General features: G+C 41.4%; 1 protein-coding gene across 2 annotated transcripts in view; it reads left to right on the forward strand.

Moving 5' to 3' along the window:
* Positions 1–18,811, forward strand: part of numbl (NUMB like endocytic adaptor protein) — a 75,246-nt gene that overhangs the window by 21,373 nt on the left and 35,062 nt on the right. Inside the window, exon 1 of one of the 2 annotated variants that reach the window (XM_084717078.1) lies at positions 17,433–17,738. The exons of the other annotated variant lie outside the window; for it this stretch is intronic. Within the exon in view, the coding sequence (XP_084573204.1) occupies positions 17,698–17,738 (41 nt within the window). The 5' untranslated portion in view covers positions 17,433–17,697. Of the gene's footprint in view, positions 1–17,432; positions 17,739–18,811 lie in introns of those variants that run through there. 2 annotated transcript variants of the gene reach the window in all.

Genomic DNA, 18,811 nt, shown 5'->3' on the forward strand with positions numbered 1-18,811 from the left:
AGGAGGACCTGAATGGAAGCTAAGCAATGTACTGTTGTGTCGACAGGGTAACGGTCCACCTAAAGCAAATCAGTATTATTTTAAGTGTACGATGTATGTAGAATATTTTCACCACTTTGATGTCAGACAGCCTTTTCTGACAGGACACTGCCATTGTATGAGTCAAATATATCGCTCCCAACCAACCAAACTCCATGTGTGAAATCAGCTCCCATTGAGTATGGTGAATGGTGATTCTTCCCCTAAGTAATTGTAATTATGCAGTATTATTTGGCATTAATTGTTTATTTCTCTTACATACATAATAGAAGGCATAAGTGAACCATGACCTGTATTCAGAGATTGTCATAGGGCATTGTATAAACAAAATTTGCATATGTTTTTAAACCTCTGTAATGTTATTCTGTAATATGAAGAAAGATTTTCAGCTTTCAATCCGGCAGAAGGCACTTTTGCTTTTGCTTCTGCATTACCTAACTCTGGTGTATGAGTCACAGGCTTTGAGCCGGAGCGATCTAACCAGGGAACCTGTCTCTGGGTTTGAAACGTCAGTGACGGGGCTTGTTGGAAGATGTCTGTTTAAGAATAGTTCCATATCTGCAGGGCTTTTGTTTTGGGCGTGGTGCTGTGCTTTACCAAGACCGTCTCTACACCGTTATGGAGCAATCAGAGAGGCAGCTCTCCTCCTCCTGACAGATGGTCGTGTGTGGTGTGTGGTGAGTGTGTGTGTGTGTGTGAATTTCTGCCTACATTTGGGTGAGGATTCTGGTTTGTGGGGGGAAGGGAAGTGGAGTTTGGGGCAGGAAGAGGAGGTGGAGAAGTGTGGGGAGAGGTCAGTGGAGGCACAGCTGGTGAGACCCCCACTCCAACCAGCTGCTGCCTCAAAAGAGCCCGTCAGCAGCCTGCCTGCCTGTACGTGCCGACCCCTCTCCTTCTTCTTTCTCTTTCTGTCCTATCAAACCCCACACCCCCTTCAGCTCTCCCTCTGTCCTGTCCCCCTGCAGACTCAGCCCAGCTGTTCCAAGCTTTCTACTCTGCTCCCCTGCCACTATGCACCCTGACCCCCAGGAGAAAAAAGAACCGCCCTCCTCTGCATTTACAAACAAGTGTGCATGCTCCTGAGTGTGCACACACACACCGAGCAAGCACTGATAGATTCTGCCCAGTCGAGTCAGTAATCCAATAAGTCACATCAAAGGTGTCTCAGGAGTGGTGCTGTATCTGTAAAGCCTGTGTTGCACTGGCGAGTAGACGCCTGAGGCTGGAGTAAATCCACCAGCTGTGTCTGCGCCCTGCAGGGTGGACTGGGTTTCTGCTGAATTGTCATGGGCATTACAGTGAATGGCAAAGTCGCTGCCACTTAAAGAGCCATGCAGATGCTTTTGCACATTTTGCACTTATTAACTACAAATTGTGAATATTTAATGTAATACTGAACATTTTCCTGTATCATTTTAATATATTACAGTTTGAAACTCAACTTGCCATGACTTGAAACAAGCTCAAGATGGGTAATTTTTCATCACCTACACATCATCACTGTGACTGGAAAACTTTGTAGTGCTGATGAAAAGTGGTAAATTAATGAATGCTATTATTGAAGTGTTCCAAAGAAATGCCCAGGCATGTGGGCTTACAGTACAAGACACTGCTTCTATTATACAGAGGCAACAGAGGACAAATTGGAAACCAAGGGCACATATGACCCTATATCCATATGTGTCACAAGACAGTATATCACATACAGTAACTTGGCAAACTAAACATTAAATGTTTCAATTCATCGATTGTAAGCGTTTACCAAAATCTGAACTCAAAGGCCCTGTATGTTAAAATGTTAAAAGTCTACAACCATGATAGCGCTCTGAGGCTGTTGCTGGAACTTTGAACTAACATGCTATCATGCTAACAATAACACAATGGCTGTCCTTAACTAAAAAATGTTCTTGTTGACTAGGAAAGCCGCCTAAGTTAAATGCTAACAGCAAAAGTGCTAATGATCTCAGTGTTCAAACATCGGAACAAATAACTTGGGAATAAATAACCAAAAACAAAAACTTGTGTATTTATCAACACAATTGAATTGCTGCAAACTTGCCCCTCAACTGCTTCACGCTGCAATAAATCACTCCGGTCATGTGCTGCACTCCCAGTTGTCACACTGGCCACCATCTTGCATGCTGTGTCCCAGTTTAAAAGGACTGGTAACTGGGCTAACTTGCTAATAGCAGCTACAGAACCGTTAGGGTCCTGATTATAACAGCCTCCTGATACAGCCCCTGAATGGAGTTTGGGGTGTTTCTTTGGTTGACCAAGACTCTTCACCGACTTATGGCTTGATTTCACTGGGGATGGCTGTGTCGCGTTTTGGCTGTGTCTTGAGCACCCAGAGCTGTTTTTAAATAATGCTTGTGATTCCCTTAGAGCCACAGAGCAGATCAAGCGGGTAGGAAGTCAGACACAGAAACAGCCAAGAGAATCCAGTCAGTTTTCTGAATAAAACACCCTGTCCAGACTCCTGATCATAAAAAAACAGTCAAAAAAGAAACTACTCAACTACGTAGCCTATCAAACCATGGAAGAAGCAGAAAAAGCAAGGAAAGAATCTGAGCAAGTCAACCTAATTAGGCGAGCAAAACACCCCATTTCTGAAACACTGCTGGTGGGGCATGAAACCGTGTCGAGAATGGGTCAAAATCATGGGGCAGACGTGACATGCTCGGTGGAATCAAGGAGTGACAGTTTGGTTCAGCAAAACACAATACAGCTGAGGAATGTCCAATAATGGATGTGAAATTTTGCTGAAAACCACAAATTGTACTCCAGACTAAGACGGTGGATGACTACAGTCAGGAGGATTCATCCTCTGGGGAGCATGAATGTCTTTAAGAAATGTCATGGCAATCCATCTGCGAGCTGCTGAGCAGAGTGATGGATTGGACTTGCTGACAGACATTTAGCTTGGCTAAAAAGTTTATTGTGCAACAATAAAGGGGATTCCTTGAAAGCAGGAACAAATTTAATCTTTAAATGTTCCAAGTGCCAATACACATTAAAAAATATATTGGACATATTCTGGATTACTGATGATACGGATTTATGTCTCTGCATGCTGATTCTCACGCTGTTCTGAAATGAATGCATGGTGGTCAGTCTTAAAACACTTACAGTACAAGGTAGGCAGTAGGCATGATTTGATTAAAAAGTCAGCAATCATTTAAGATATACATCATTTGTGTTTAATATACCGAAACATGCAAAACCACATGTATTATTATAAAAGTTAGCCACAATTTGGTGAATTAATAATAATTTTTTAGCCTCACCAAATGTACACAGCTCAGCGGGAACAGTGATGTCGCATCTTTATTTGATGTTATTTTTTCTATTTTTATCCAATGGCCTACATATAGATTTGTGGCTTTTTTTGCCCTCCCTTAACAACACTAAACACTACAAGTTCAAATGTGAACTCAGGCCACCCAGGCTGCACCTCACCATCCCCAGTTGCAGTGGGTGCTGCTGGGGGTGCCACACCCTCTCCCTCCCTCTCCCCCAGCGCTATTGTTCCCCCGATGACAAGGCCCACGTGCCCCCCTATTCAGCATCCTGGTGGGGGGTAGGCGGGCTCTTTGTCTGGCTGCCATTGTCCTAGACACACGCTTCCATTTGACGGACACACGTGCTGTCAAAAGAGAAAGGGGAGCGGAGGAGGAGGAGGAGGGGCCACCGCTGGCCATTATTCTCGGCGGTGGTGGCAGTGAAAAGACGAGACGCGCTGGCCATCTGTGGTGCGTGTCTGTAATCTGTAGTGACTGAGGGTACTGCGCACAGACACACACACACTTCTCGGATTCTAAAAGAATCACTCTCTTTTGTCTCGCCACGCTTTTCTTGGGGCATGATGCCTATTGAGGTGGCTTCCCTTCGCTTTTGATGGGGTTTTGTTTTGCTCTAAAGTGGGGTGTGCAGAGAGAAACAGAGAGTGTGTGTCAAAGGGGCCGATATGGTTGAAGTGAAGAGAAAGTGACTACAAGAATGTTCTGTATCCTCTCCTCTCCTCTGTACGTCAAAGTGACTATTGTTAAGTGCCTGTGTTCTACCAACAGGCCTGAACACCAGTCCACTTGTCTCTCCTCTATCTCTGTTTCTTTTTCTCTCTCTGCCGGCCTTGGATGACCCGGTGTGCCACAGGGTCTTCACTTCAGCAGTGTTTACCCTGCGTCCTCACAGTCCCCCTCCACTTTCCTTTCTCTGGAGGTTAACTGATGTGAACTGTAGGCTCTAACACGGGCGAGTTTCTGGAAGTGGGATGTTTTCACTGAGATAACTGTTCCAACTTGTTGCCCAGTAGAAGACCTCCTCCTTAATTCCTGCATTCATTCACTTCCGCACTTTCCCATTGTGTGTTCCTTCCCTTCATTCTTCATTCACCTTCAGTTGTTCTATAGATAATCCTCTCTATTTTTCCATCCACCCTTCTAGTATTTATTTTCACTATTCCTGGTCCTTTTTCTTTTTAAATCTTCTTTAATTATCCCCACCAGTCCTTACGCAATTCTTGCACTCTCTTATGATAAAAGAGGTGTATACGGTTAGTACAGCAGGGCAGGGTATGTCCTTCCATGAGAAGATAAAAACTGTGAATTCATCATTCTGAAACATTTTGTCTGTGTTGTATCAAGAGGCCAGTATCATTTAAAATATTAATAGCATTTGTCCATAATGCAATATAATCCATTACAATCCATTATACAGGGTTTGTAGAGGTGAATGAAAACATTTGAATTTTGATGTGGTGTTTCCAAGGTTTGAAAAGTGTTGCATTACTTTCATAATTTGCTATGATTGAATAGTTTGCTTTTTAGATAAAGAAATCAGTTGGACAGAGTGGGACAAGTTTTGCAACATGAAACTTTGTTGTGTTTTCCTTTAATTAGTCATGCTCCTATATGACCCTACCACAGAACATAATTTTGTCTGTTTGCAGCAACAGACATTATAGCACAAACAAATGTAATGTTTACTCCAAAGATATGGTTGAAATACATTACAGTCATTTTATAATAATCCACTTATGAAAATTTAAGAGCTTTAAATTGTTATATGTGGTCCAAATCATTAGTAAGTAGACCTCTGAGCTTTCTCCTCACCATGTATTGTCTCCAAATGTTAAGAATGGAGATCCACATGTGGATTATTATTGAATATTTACTCAAGATATCAGCTATCAGACGTGTCGATCAGCTATCAGACGTGCTGCAGCGCCACCACAGTGCGTGTCTGCCTGAATTTCTAAACCCATTTCCTCTGCCTTTGTTTCTGCGTGACCAGCTTGGGCTTTTAGCGCCGGTCGATAAGACACGACCACCCTGTGAAGGTCGTTCAGTCTCGCCTCTCCGCAACAACCAAAACTCCCAAACCACTGTAAAGTCAGTCACTGGCATTGTTTATCGCCACAATGATGATACAGACTGACTGTAATTTTCTTCTCATGTCTCTGTGCTGCACTGTAAATGACATTTTCTTCTATTGTGTCTGTGTCACCAGATGTTGCTATAAGGATGATTTGTTGTAGTGTAGGGACACGACTGCTTCCCTGTGGAGCAGAAAACGCTGCAAGACACAGATTTGAGGGCAAGCAGACAGATGGTTGGTGTCACCCGGGCAAATAGATAGATTGACAGACAGATGGATGAACAGATAGATAGATAATAGATGTATATATGCAGAGCAGGTTTTTGACCACAGCTGCAGCGTGTAGAAGGGGGACAAGTTCAAAATAAAAGTAAAAATGCAAAAATATAATTACACTGTTAGATATAAGGGTTACAAAAGAGTTCTTCCTGGAGGGCTGATGCTCTACCCAGAACCATTTGCTTCTGAAGAACTCCTTTTTGAAGAGAGGGTTTGTCGTAAGAGTAAAGGTTCCATTAAGAACCCTTTTCATCCAAAGAACCCCTTTTAGAAGGAAAAAAATGGAGGACTGTTGAAGGCTTGGGTGTTAAAAGATCCTCATCCTTTAAATATTCAAATGTTTACCCATGATTCAACTGGTATTAACCCTCAGAGTACAAGAGGATTAAAGATGAACCCTTCTACCCTGTTGGGTTCTAGATGAAACCCTGAATATTAAACAAATGAAACCTTCAGAAGGTGCAAAGGTTCTGGATAGAACCCCTAAAGAGGGTACTGGGTGGAACTATTACAGATTGAACTTTTTATAAAAGGGTTCTACCAGAAACAAAAAAAGAGTTCTCCTATGGGGACAAGCTGAAGAACCCTTTATGGTTCTAGTTAGCATGTTTATTTGTAATAGTGTATAGAATTAAACTACTTTAATTTGATTCTAACAGATATCTGGAGAAACGATGATACATTTAGGAGCAACATATTGTTGCTGTCAGGAAGAAACCTCATATGTTCAAAACTGTTACTTATCAGGAAATGAAAAATAAAAGTTTTTAAACTTCTTAGTCAAAGTTTGTAGCTCTTCTTAATACTTTTCAATGGTTAAATATCTGTAAAACCTATGACATACAGGACTAATAGCATTAAAAAAAATCTAAATATGGAGATACAAGGTTTGCGCCCAGCAGCATCAGTATGTCATTTTAACTTGATCTGACTTTAAATAGGGACCATCAGTTCATCCTTAAGCCAACTTTCAAATGTTTGCTGTTTAGGAATGCACAGACCAAAGACAAACAGCAGCTCATCAGACGGGCAGTCAGACAGAGAGTGATGTTAAAAGCTTTAAAAGCTTTATTGATTTTAGAGTTGTATGCTTGTATCTAGTTGCTGTACATGCATAAACATACATTATGCATGACTGTTTTTTATTGACAGTTGACACCAGAAATCTGAAGGAACGTGATTTTACATGGAACGTGTTATGCATGCATTCATCAGTGCAGACATATGTGTATGTGTCAGCAAAAAAAAACATCTACTCCTGTCTGGACAGATCTGACAGGAGGGCAGAGGTCAGAGGTCACAGACTGTGACCTCACACACACATTCAAATACACAACATGAACACAGGCAGCTGGCCTGTTACCATGACAGTGTGTTACTCCTTTTGTCCAGCAGGGGCGCTGTCACACAGGCAACAAAGACCTGTGCTGTGGCCTCTCCTCTCCTCTCCTCTCCTCTCCTCTCCTCTCCTCTCCTCTGAAAATTAGATTACTGCCCACAAATTACAGTATAATTGTGTACATAGAGCATATCAGTAAAAATAATTACTCTGCAAAAATGTTAGGGAATAAGTGGGTAACAATTTTATATTATTTATTTGAAAGCTATAATGTTCTCAAACAAATAACTAGGAAATGACAATGTAAAAAGTTTTTGGATATGGATTGATTAACTACAGTCCACAGTAATTCTGTTACTGGGAATAGTTGTGTGTGTACTTTAAAAAATGATAAATAGCAGAGGAACAGTAATGTGGTTTTTGGATCCATATACCTTTTATGTCCTGACAGTAAAGCAGCTGAACATATATATATGTCACTGAGACCAAAATGTAATTGAATTTTATTGAACAACATACAGTGTAGCATGATATTCTTCATTTGTCAGTTTTCATTCATTTAAAAAAGCATGCATTAGTAATTCCAGTGGAGCAAACGGCTGTTATCTGTTCATGACACAACAATACCATCGGGACAGTTGTCCTCTAATAATAGTTTAATGAGTTTGGTGCCTGGTATATTGGAACCTAAGTCAACTTTTTCCATTTCTGTCTGAAGTTGTAAGTTGAAGCCGGGAAGGACGTCACCCATGAGGTGACTGCGTTCCAGCACAAGTCAGGAAAAAAAAGTTGATGTTTGAGTTTTTTCAACACATGGTATTTTGCACATACAAACACTGTAGCAACATGTACATATAGAACTTGGACATTACTGTGTGTACAACTGATTTACCGAGACACAAAAGACAGAAAAACTAATAAACAGCTTTCATTACTGTTGATGAACAGAGCAGCTGAATTTCCTACCCCAGTAATCGTTCCACATGAGGTACTCTAACTTCCCAGATCAAATTGAACACACCAATTGATATACTATGTGCTAGGCTCATCCATATCGTGGGAAAAAAATGAAGATGGTTAAAAAATGTTGGGGGAACTGTAAAAACAAGTTACATCTTAAGTTAGCTCATTTTAGATCATGCTAACTAACTAATTAAGACTTGATGTAGATTAGCTACGTAGACAGCTATCAGATGTATGACTTTTTGCTAATTTAAGCTAATTTAAGATGTGACTATAATATGTCACTTTTACAGGTTCCCCAAGGAACATCTTTTTCAAAATTAGCTCTTGTTTTCAACATGGATGAACCTAGAACACAGCACATCTAATCACATCACAGTTTACCAAACTTGCTCAAACTGATATTGGATCACAGCGCAAAAGTGGGTGGGACTTAAGAAGGGTCATTTGCAAAGTTTCAGGTCCCTCCTAAATTTGTTACCTTATTCCCTGTGCTTCTTCTCTTAACAGCTCATAAAATGATTTATTGTTCAAAGTATTTAGTGTATTTTGCAGACCGTGATCTAAAGTGTTATTGGAAATTATTGAGAGGATGAGTTTTCCTTCTGTCCGTATATTCCTCTATCTCACTCTCCTCCCTCCCTCCCCTCTGCTCCTCACCAGGAAGACCTCGTAGTGATCAGCGCAGAGGGAGGTCTCCTTTCACCCACAATGTTGTCACTGTCTGTCTCTCTCTCCTCATGCTCATCTGATCTCAGCACACTGAAAGAAGTGTGTGTGTGTTGACGTATTCATGCTGCTCCGCTACTTCCTCTGCCTTCTTCCCTCCTTCTATTTTTGTTCTTTTCCAGAGTTGAGGTTTTTCTCCCAAATATCTGTCACCCCTCCTTCCTCTTCCCCTTCACTCTGCTCTCCCTCTCTCTCTCTCTCTCACCCCACAAAAAAACCCCATACCACTGGTTGCCATGGGATCTGGTTGCCATGCAGCAGCAAGGTTTTCACATGGTCCTCGCGTGTGTGCGTGTCTGCCGTAGCGTGACGGAGTGTGGATGCCATGTTGATTGGAAGAAGGGGGAGAGATGTTGAGTTAGGATGAGAGGTTTGAAAACTAGCCGCTGCTCCAAACCCCAGGCCCATATACAAACACAAACGCACACACATGTACCGTAGAGGACGGAGAGCTATTGATCATGTAATATGGTGCCGAGCTTGATCAGTTGACTTACACCCAGCCTATGTGTGTGTGAGTTCAAAGCCACTTGAAGACACACTCCTCCATCATCTTACATTTGGTCAATGAAGCTTTGTTTGTAACTACAGGCTTTGCGCTGGTCTGGAGAGAAAGATAAGTCGGGGATAATGGAGACATATGATGATGGAGAGTCATTGAGAAGAGGAGACACGGATGAGGGGAAGGAGAGAAAGAAAAAAAGAGGGAGAGAGTGGTATTGATCAGAGGCAGAAATCGATGAGCAGTCTGTCAGGATAAGGCACTGGATTTGACTGTCACGACTCTCTATTGGACAGCCCGTCCATCTGAGTGCAGTTTTTTTTTTACACAGTGCGACTGGAGGAAAAACAGGGGTTTGGAGGATTCTTTGGCAGAGCTGATTGGCTAATCGAAACGTATCAGGCAGTTTCATCAGCAGATGATTGGATAGCTTGTGTTTGGCTTAACAGGAGTCACAGCAGTGGTGACACAACATGATGATTGATGAACTGGAGCAGCTGAAGTCTCCCAACAAAGCATGTAGAGTAAGCCCACTTAAGAGTTCTTTAAACTGCATATTCTTAGCCTAGGGCTATCCCTAGCCTGGGATAACTTAGACCCCTTTCACACACACATTGTTAGTCCAGGGTTACAATAAGCCCTGGGCTATATGATTCAAAGTGCATTTCTACTTCGCTCTGGTTTGTGTCCGTTGGTACAGCAGCTGATGTGAACATTAAAAAAAATGACTGTGGGCACCTTTTAGTCCTGGGTCTAGTCAATTTTCAGGGGACAACCCAGCAAACTCAGGGCTAACCCTGCTCTGGAGCAGGGTCAGCAAGCCCTAAGCTAAAGCCCACTTTGAAGTGAACCAGGATTGTGCCAGTGTGAAAGCTTTTCTCAGCCTCCTGCGTCAATCGGCAGTGATGGAAACATGAGACCCGCATGGACAGTTTAGTTTTGCACATGCAATACTCACTATTCCATTGCAGTGCTGAGACATGCATTGATGTTAGAGACATTATCACGTAAATAGCCAGGAACATTTTTTACTGTTTTTTTTATAGACATGGGAACAATGTGCAACAGTGATTTTGTTGTTCATATTTTGCAAGATGCAAGTAACCTTTTTTTTCTGGTGCATTTGTGACACTGAATCATCAGCGAGGAGGAGATGATGTGGCAATGAAGGCTTGTCACCTTTGTTAGTAACCTCTGTGATTCTTTTTCTACTTTTTCACGTGTTTCACATCACTGTGTATGTGCCCTCATTTTGGTGTAAAATTGAGTAAGCCTAACCCAGTAACCCCCTAACCCTAACCCTAACCCTAACCCACCTAGAGTTAACTCTTCACTGACTACATCTTATCAGATGCACTATTTACTATGTAAGCTGCACTGATCAATATTTTTTATAATAGATTTAAGGTGAGAAGTCACACTTTAATAGACAAATCCACAGCTGTCCGCAGGTTTCCGAAGGTGGAGCTTGATTTAGCGTTTTTGAGCTGAATGTTTTACTGTTCTGAATTACTGGTCTTGTCAACCTTTCAGCTTCAGCAGGCAGCAGTTTTCAGCAAAACAGCTCCAATAAACCCATTGTACTGTACTTGTCCAGCACCAAACGCCATGCAGAGGTACAGCAGACTATTTACTAGCACATTTTTTTAGAACAACTTTATGAGGTGATAACATTTGAGTGTTTGAATGTTGTATTTAAAGGGTGCTGCGCTGCCCTCATTCTGAGCTGTTTGATACCACTAAATTAAAGAGCAGTCATTACATGTTTTATGGACACACACACTCATGCACATATTTACTTATTGAGGTTTGGGGTACATGCCTGAAGCATGTGGTATGTTCAAGGAAACAATGTCATAGAAAGTGGTTGGTTTTTAATTTCCTCCACTTGGCTCAGTCACAGTAATGACAAACAAGAAAACACAACTTTATTTATTGGTTGTGTAAACATGATTTGTTCTCTTCTGTTGTTTATATTGTACTCTGATTTATGATTTCTATATTACTTTTAATGAAAAGAATACTCACCGTATACAATTTAAAAAAAAAAAAGAAAAATTAACTTAAGTTTTGTCCATGACTTTAACTTAATTTTAAAAACAGAAATTGGAGCTCAAGTTTGTATACTTGATTTTACTGGATCTAGGAATGTTAATGATTAGTCATTAATTGATTATTTAATTCAGAATTTAACCAATTAAAAATATATTAATAGATATTCAGTTGACAGTCTACAGGGTTTCCCCCAGCAGAGTTGTTGGGCCCCAGTGGCAAATATCTGACAGACTGATGGTCACATTTAGGACTGGCCCTGTAAGCCTCGTTTCTGTGAGAATTTTAAAAAGCCATAACACAGATTTCACAGGGCCCTACGGTACATCAGTACTAAAAGCTGACTGGAGATTTGAAAATATTAAAAAATAAATCCCCTGAATAAAATCCCCCCATCTTTAGGACCAGCAGGCCAACAGACTTGCAACACTTTGAGGGGAAACCCTGATTTAGAAATTGTAGTAATTTCACCCCGTTTGAGCAATAGGCTGAGTAAGGAAACTTAAACTTCAACTTTAAATGAGAAAAAAGGAGAAAATGTTAATGATTAATTGATTATTAGTGTTTTCAACTATTGGTTAAGGAAAATGCGTAAGATGTTTTTGATTTTCTCCTAATCTTGTAAGTTAAAATTGACCTAATTGCCTCAGTTGTGTAAGAAAAACAGCAGCTTTAGGATAAATCAACTCTAATTAACATCCTCGAGATGAATGACTTGCTCAGTAATCACACATCATTTATTTCAGTGTTGTTAGGGTTTCCAGCGACGGTACAGTAAGCAGGTTATTGCTTGTTACTGTAAGCAAATGTGTGCTGGAGGCCCTGCTGGCCACTGACGCATGGGAAGATTGCTTATTTGCACATAGAGTTAGATTATTGAGTATTTGTAACCCCACAGATCATTAATTGTGGTTGTGTGTCTCTGTGTGTGTGTGTGTTTCTGTGTGTGTTAGGAGGAGCCTAATTTACATTCAGACAGTGTTGGTTAAAATAACAGGCTGTTATGGAGTCACTGAGGCATGGTGGTTGTAAAACCACAGAGTCTCAGATTTAACATGTTTGCAGACACAAACATATTACACACACACAACCGCACACACAGACAGCATGATTAGGTTTCTCTGTTTCAGCACTAACTGGTGGAAAAGCTCACTTGAAACACGTGCCAGAGGGCTTATTTATTGTGAGCAGGAAGTGTGTCTGCCACCACCTGGCTGGTGAGATCATCGTGTTTCATAACTACACAGCAGCTTTAATAGGCTTATGTTAGTGTCTACCCAGTAGACAGATGCACACACTCAGACAGATGAATATGCATGCACAAGCAGATGCCTTCACACACAGTCACACACACACAGAGACACAGCACTACAGAGATACTATCTGCTGCACCTTCCTCTGATTAGCTGAAAATTCAGGCCGTTTTGTCTTCCTTTGTGGCTTTGTCTTTGTCTCTCTAAAATTATTTTTAGATTCCTTTCTTTCTCACCCTCCTCCTCTTTCTGTGTGTGCATCTCACTCCTGGAGGAGTGCAAAAGAAAAGAAGGAGGAGGAGGAAGACAAGTTAATAATGACGAAGAATAAAGGTTGATAGAATACAGAACAAATGAGGAGTTCTTACCTTTACATCTTTATAAGCTAACTGTGTCTCAAACAGTAACACAGGTGTGATCACAGTACTACATACAGGTTTGTGTTGTCAAATAATTGCCAAAGCAGAATATTAGATTTAATTTAGGTACACAAAATGATGACATTACATCCCAGAGTCCAGACAACAGGTTTACAAGACAAAACATTAAACTGACAACATTAATACCACAGTGACATTTGTGTGGGGTTTCATCTGATTTTGTAAATGTCATAGTTGCTGTTGCTGTCCACCTTTTCACAATGGAAAATCACCCATCTGTCCACAAATAATGTGGTGAGTCAGTGTGTGACAGGATCGTGATAGGACGCCATCTTTTTGATTCTCTTCAGAGCCATTTCTGTTCAACTTTCATTCTCACTCGCCACCTGTCCTCAAGATTTTCATTAACCCTATTACTCCTTTATAAAGTAATATTATTACTTTATGTATTACTTGGTATCAAAAGTGATAAATTACAGGACTCATTATATTACTTTATTACTTTCATACCTTGTTGGCGGCCTTGTTGCACTCCAAAGTTGAATTGGTGATCCAGAGAACTGTTAACACCCAGAAAGATTTTGTTAGCCGTCCAGATGCCGACTATGGTGGAAACAAAGTCGATCTCTCTGAGTTTGTCCTATAAATTATATTCCATTAACACATATTCTCTCTGGAGGAGCCAGTCAGACAAACAAAAATAATGACAATACCTCCACCTGTGGAAAGTCTGTCTCCCTCTTTGTCCCTCATCCTTTGTATAGCTTTGTGACCTGCCCTGACCCTTCGCATGTGTACATCATCATAAGAGTTCAAAAAGTAACCCAGTAACTCAGACTTACCTGAAATGATAACTGTAATATAATTACTGTTTTGGAAATTGTAATCCCTTACACTACTCATTAATGGAAAAAGTATAAATATTATATTACTAATGTGATAGGTGACGGGGGATATGAAAATGACTTCATGACATTACTGAAATAAGACTAAGGGAATGGGGTGTAATTTCAAGTGGTTACTTTACTTCAACTACTACTCAAATACACTTTCTACACTGCAGTGTTTTGTTTCAAGTCATGTTACTCAACTCCATAAAGTGTTGTCTGTAAAGCTCCAGCAGTTTTTAATGTCACTTGTGAACATGCACGTGTTTGGCATTAGATCAGATTGTTCAAATGTATTTGTATTAGCTGGATAGTGTTTTACATATTTATCTGTGGTGCATATTTATCCACTAGGACAAGTTTCCCCATGGGGCCATTTGAGTACATCAGAATCACAACTGGGATAATTGGGCCTGTCAACCTAATCATGACATGTAAACAACTGACAATAAGCATAAAGAGAGATGGTGCTGAATGTTGTCGGTTAGCTCCAAATACCCAGAGCCGAGTGCTGTATCTGTGACAGACACGTGAACAAAGCTACAGCAGCGCACAACAAGGACGTTTTGATCCCTCTCAGTCTCATCCATTGTTGATCTCTGGTCCTGGGTGTTGCAGGGTAAACAGCTTAGAGGATGAACTGGTATCATGGAAGGTTAGGAATGTGTGAGAAGAGAGCGATAGCATTCACACACCCACTCCCAGCCCTACTCAGGCCTGAAACACACGCTAAGGGTCCTTTCACACCCGAAAGTCCAAACCAGGGTTCATGTTTTTGTTGCGTAGTATACACTGGATCCGGTTAGTCTTGGTCTGTATAAAGTCGTCAGGCCAAATGGCGAAGAAACATTTGGTCTCCTCCTTCCTCTCTCCATGTGCTACTGCAGCTCATTTTGTTTTGTTGCATTGTTTGTTCTTTTTCTGGTTCTGACGGTTCCCGACAGAACTTCCTGTAATTGGTCTGAATGTCTGAATCATTCAACAGCAGGACCTTGGTCCAGTGAAAAGAAATGGAACATGGTCAGATCTGTGAAAAGGAGAAACAACACAAAATGAGCCGCTGTGGCACATGGGAAGAGGAGCAGGCAAACGTTTAATTGACATTTGATCCGATGACTTTACAAAGAATTAGGTGGAAAAAAAGGCCTGTCAGATGTATGACTGTCTACAAACCAATCAGTTGCACTTAAGTAAGTAAGTTACAATGAATGGATGTAGGTATGTCGTTATTTTCCATGCTCACATAATTGCAATGTGACATTAAAACTAAGTGGATCAGAAGTATGAAATTAACAAAAATACAAACCTTGGTTTGAACCTTGGTTCAGACTTTCAGGTGTGAAAAGGCCCTTAGATGCATTTACAGTTCTACTTGTGTACCCATGTGATAAGATAACTGAAGATGCTTTTTGGTGCAAGGTATGAACAAGGTGCAGGATGTGGTTCTAGCTTGCTTCATTTGTTTCTTAACCCTCTCAGCCCCAGCGCCCAGCTGCCTCATCAACCATCTCTTCAAGTTCAGGAGTGTAATTTTCTTAAGCTCCAGGCGAAACCCTCCTAGAATCTCAAGGTCAGTTTCTCCATCATGTCTACAGCTGTGTGAGCCCCTTAATCCCCAAACCTGTTGCCTCCAGAAGCAGTCTGTCTCTCATGTCAGGCAGAAACCTTGAATCCAAAACCTTTACTTTTTTATCAAATGGAAAAAAAATGTAAATAATTTAACACTGTGTATACAAAGTATAAAATAAAAATGACAGAACAGGGAGTGATAGTGACAATATATATATGTATATATATGTATATATTTAACCTTTGGCGTGATTTCCCATTTCACATTTTATATGTAAACAGCTATGCACTGCATTCCTGCAATGATGCAAGAGGCAGTGTGATAAATTGATTGCCACAAGTCTGATACACCGTAGAAGTTGATAATCAGTATGTAAATTTGGGCTTTGCAGCATGACTCACAGAAATCCCAGCTGTTTTGAACAAACTTTAAAAACTAGATTTCATGTAACTGTAGATCAGAAATGAATTACGCGTTCCTCATACTCGTTTGATTCTCAAAACACCACCGCACCTCAGTGTTGTCAAAAACAGATTACCCCAGAATGTTCAGGTGAAGGGTTTTCTGGCATTGCAAGTAAAGGTCTACTTTATCATCTTTTAGGAATACTGCTGGCCTGGTTCCAGAGCAACATGACTTAGGGTGCATCTGAAATGAGTGGGGGTCCCTGATAAACAGATTATGCAGGAACATAAGTGGAAAAAATTGGAAAGAGTCTTACGTGAATATAGTGTATTGAACCCTGTCAGTAACAGTTGGCTTTATGAGTCAGAATCAATGATATGTTCATAAAGCCTCTGAGAAGTACCGCTTCAGAGGGCAGTGCTGTTGTCTGTACCTTCACTGTGTATACAATCACCTGAAAACAACACCAGGCTGCTACAGTATAACCATACAGACAGCAGACTGGTCTATTATGATTCCATACTCTGCCTTTTTTTATGAAGGAGACCTCTCATTACTAGTTCTCATAATAAAAGTGAATGAATAATGTTTTATCCTTGAAACACATTATGGTGCAAATGCTGTTGTTAAATATGAATTACTAAACTCTGTGACCATGTACAAGGTGAGACACATTGGCATTTTTGCCAAAATAGCTTCTGTCTGATGTAATCACCACCAAATCAGTTTCTTTATTAATTGTATTTCAAGCTTTATTTCAATCTGTTATGTCTTTGGGTGCAGATACGTGGTGATAAGTGCTCATGCCGTGATCAAGACATTCCCCGAGGTAAAGCTCTCTGTTTCTGGTGCACAGCTGTTTCAGAGCTATTGGACCAGTGATGTGACAGGCTGAGAGAGGATTAATAATCACAGCATTCTCTGATCTATAGTCACCTTCACCCAGCACTTTTGCACGTTGCACTGCTGCACATTGGCTACATGAACCAAGAGATGCACATGGAGGCACACAGTCCATGTGCTGAGACCTGCCACCTTGCACTTGGCATTTATTATTAAAATTTCAACTACAAAGTCTACAAAACATTAAACTGAGGGTGCGATGCATCCTTTTTCACCCTTGTAGAAATTAGCCTTGCTTGTTGTATTTCTGTAGTCTGCCTTGCAGCATCCAGTACTGGGAAGCAACACACTCCCTCATGTCCAGTAACGCCCCTGTGGAAACATACTACCAGGCTCAGTTCCAGTCCTCACGCTGAACACATCCTCCTCCAGCCCTGGCCTTGTTCCCCAGTTCCAGCTCCAGTGCATGTCCCCTGGCTCCAGCCCCAGATCTTGCCCTCTTCCCTAGTGCACTCTTGACCAGTGCGCCCATAGCAGATGGAGAGCAAAGAAAACTGTGTCACCACCAGCCATAACTCGCTTAATCACCCCTCCCCTTTTCTCTCGTTCTCTCTGTAACTCTCTCTCTGCTTCTATCCTCCCACTCCCTTCTTCCCTCACTCCCAGGATTTGGAGCATCAAACATTGATTTGTCTTTATTTTTAGAGCAGCTGTGAGTGTATGTACGTGTGTGTGCATACAGTATCTGTTTGTGTGTATCTGTACACCAGACGCTCATCCATGCTGGGTCGTGGGCAGTTTGATTGTGTTTGGGTGCATCACTGTGCGTGCATTTGCGAGTGTGTCAGGGCTCCTTTTTCCAAGTTAATCCCTTAAGAAGAGGTGTGGTTCTCTTCCTCGCTCTGCGCTCTCCCTCCTCTCCTCTCTGTCCCTCACTGTGAGCGCAATATCATCACATGCTCTCTCGCTCCTCTCCTCCTCTCATCTTTTTCTCCTGCTGTTGTTATTGCTGTGGCCACTAGTCTGAGGGACTTCTTCCTCTGCATCTCCTCTCATCTGCTGTCGTTCCTGTGTGAGATGAGTTCTTGTGGCGAGATGGGGGAGGCCATCGAACTCAGGTGAGTCGGATAATAAGTAGGAGGTGTGAAGTGTGTGTTTGTGTTTGTTTAGGAGCTAGCAGGTGACATCCAACATATGTATGCATATTTTATGTGTGCCTATGCATACATTTAATAGCTTTTCTGCATTTCTGTTTGTGATTGAGCACCTGGGTGTATTTTGGTTTGAAACTGGGTCGACTGTTACCGTAGCAATCAGTACCTTTGGCTGTTTTTCCTCAGCCTCACCTCTTTTTCTGTCCATCAAGTTGACCCTGTTTCAACAAGGCAGACATCTGCAAGCTCTATAGAGGTCAACGGGAGATCTGGGATTTTTTGTGATAGTGATAGCTGTGGTTTGTTGTTGTTGTTGTTGCCGTTGTTGTTGAGTTATTGTCTATGGTGGTATTTTCAGTCCCTGCCAAACTGATAATAGGTCTAGTCCAGCCTGTATCCACAGGGCTCATAGCAGCTAATAGCCTTAGCAGATGCATTAGCCCCCATGCCCATATGGAAGAGATTAAAGCTGCTAAATTGATACAAATTCCCAACGTTTTTCTCTTGCATTGCTTCAGCGCCTACAGATGTTTTTGTGTGCATGTATAGATATGTTCAGATATGTTGTGTGCATGTACACCTGCTATGCACCCATTAGAACTGTGTAAAAAGCCATGTCAGGCGGAAGGAGGGCACTGGTTCGCTTAAATCCAACACTTCCTCTCTTTTCTCTCTCTCTGCCCTCATCATTATATAATTGAGAGGGACAGCTCTCGTGTGTGTCGCAAAAAGGAAAGGGAACGAGGCAAAGAGACTGGACAGCAGAGACCTATGTAATGAGTGGAAATGAGGACAAACGAAGAACAGCAAGACACAGGCTCAACAGGAGGGAGAGGATGAGAGGAGGAGTGTGAAACTAAAAGTTTGGAAAGGAGAGAGTGACAGATAGGAGGAGGGAAGAGAGTGTATGACAAAAGTAGATTTATTATAGAGAAAATATGAATTTCCTTCCATTTCAGCAAAGTAGGGGATTAAAAATAGACAGAAGATTGTGTTACTTGGTTGCTGATCACCTGAGCTTGTAGCACATATTGTAT

The sequence above is a fragment of the Lutjanus erythropterus genome, chromosome 4, assembly GCF_056507025.1.
Source record: "Lutjanus erythropterus isolate fLutEry1 chromosome 4, fLutEry1.hap2, whole genome shotgun sequence".
NCBI lineage: Eukaryota > Metazoa > Chordata > Actinopteri > Lutjaniformes > Lutjanidae > Lutjanus > Lutjanus erythropterus.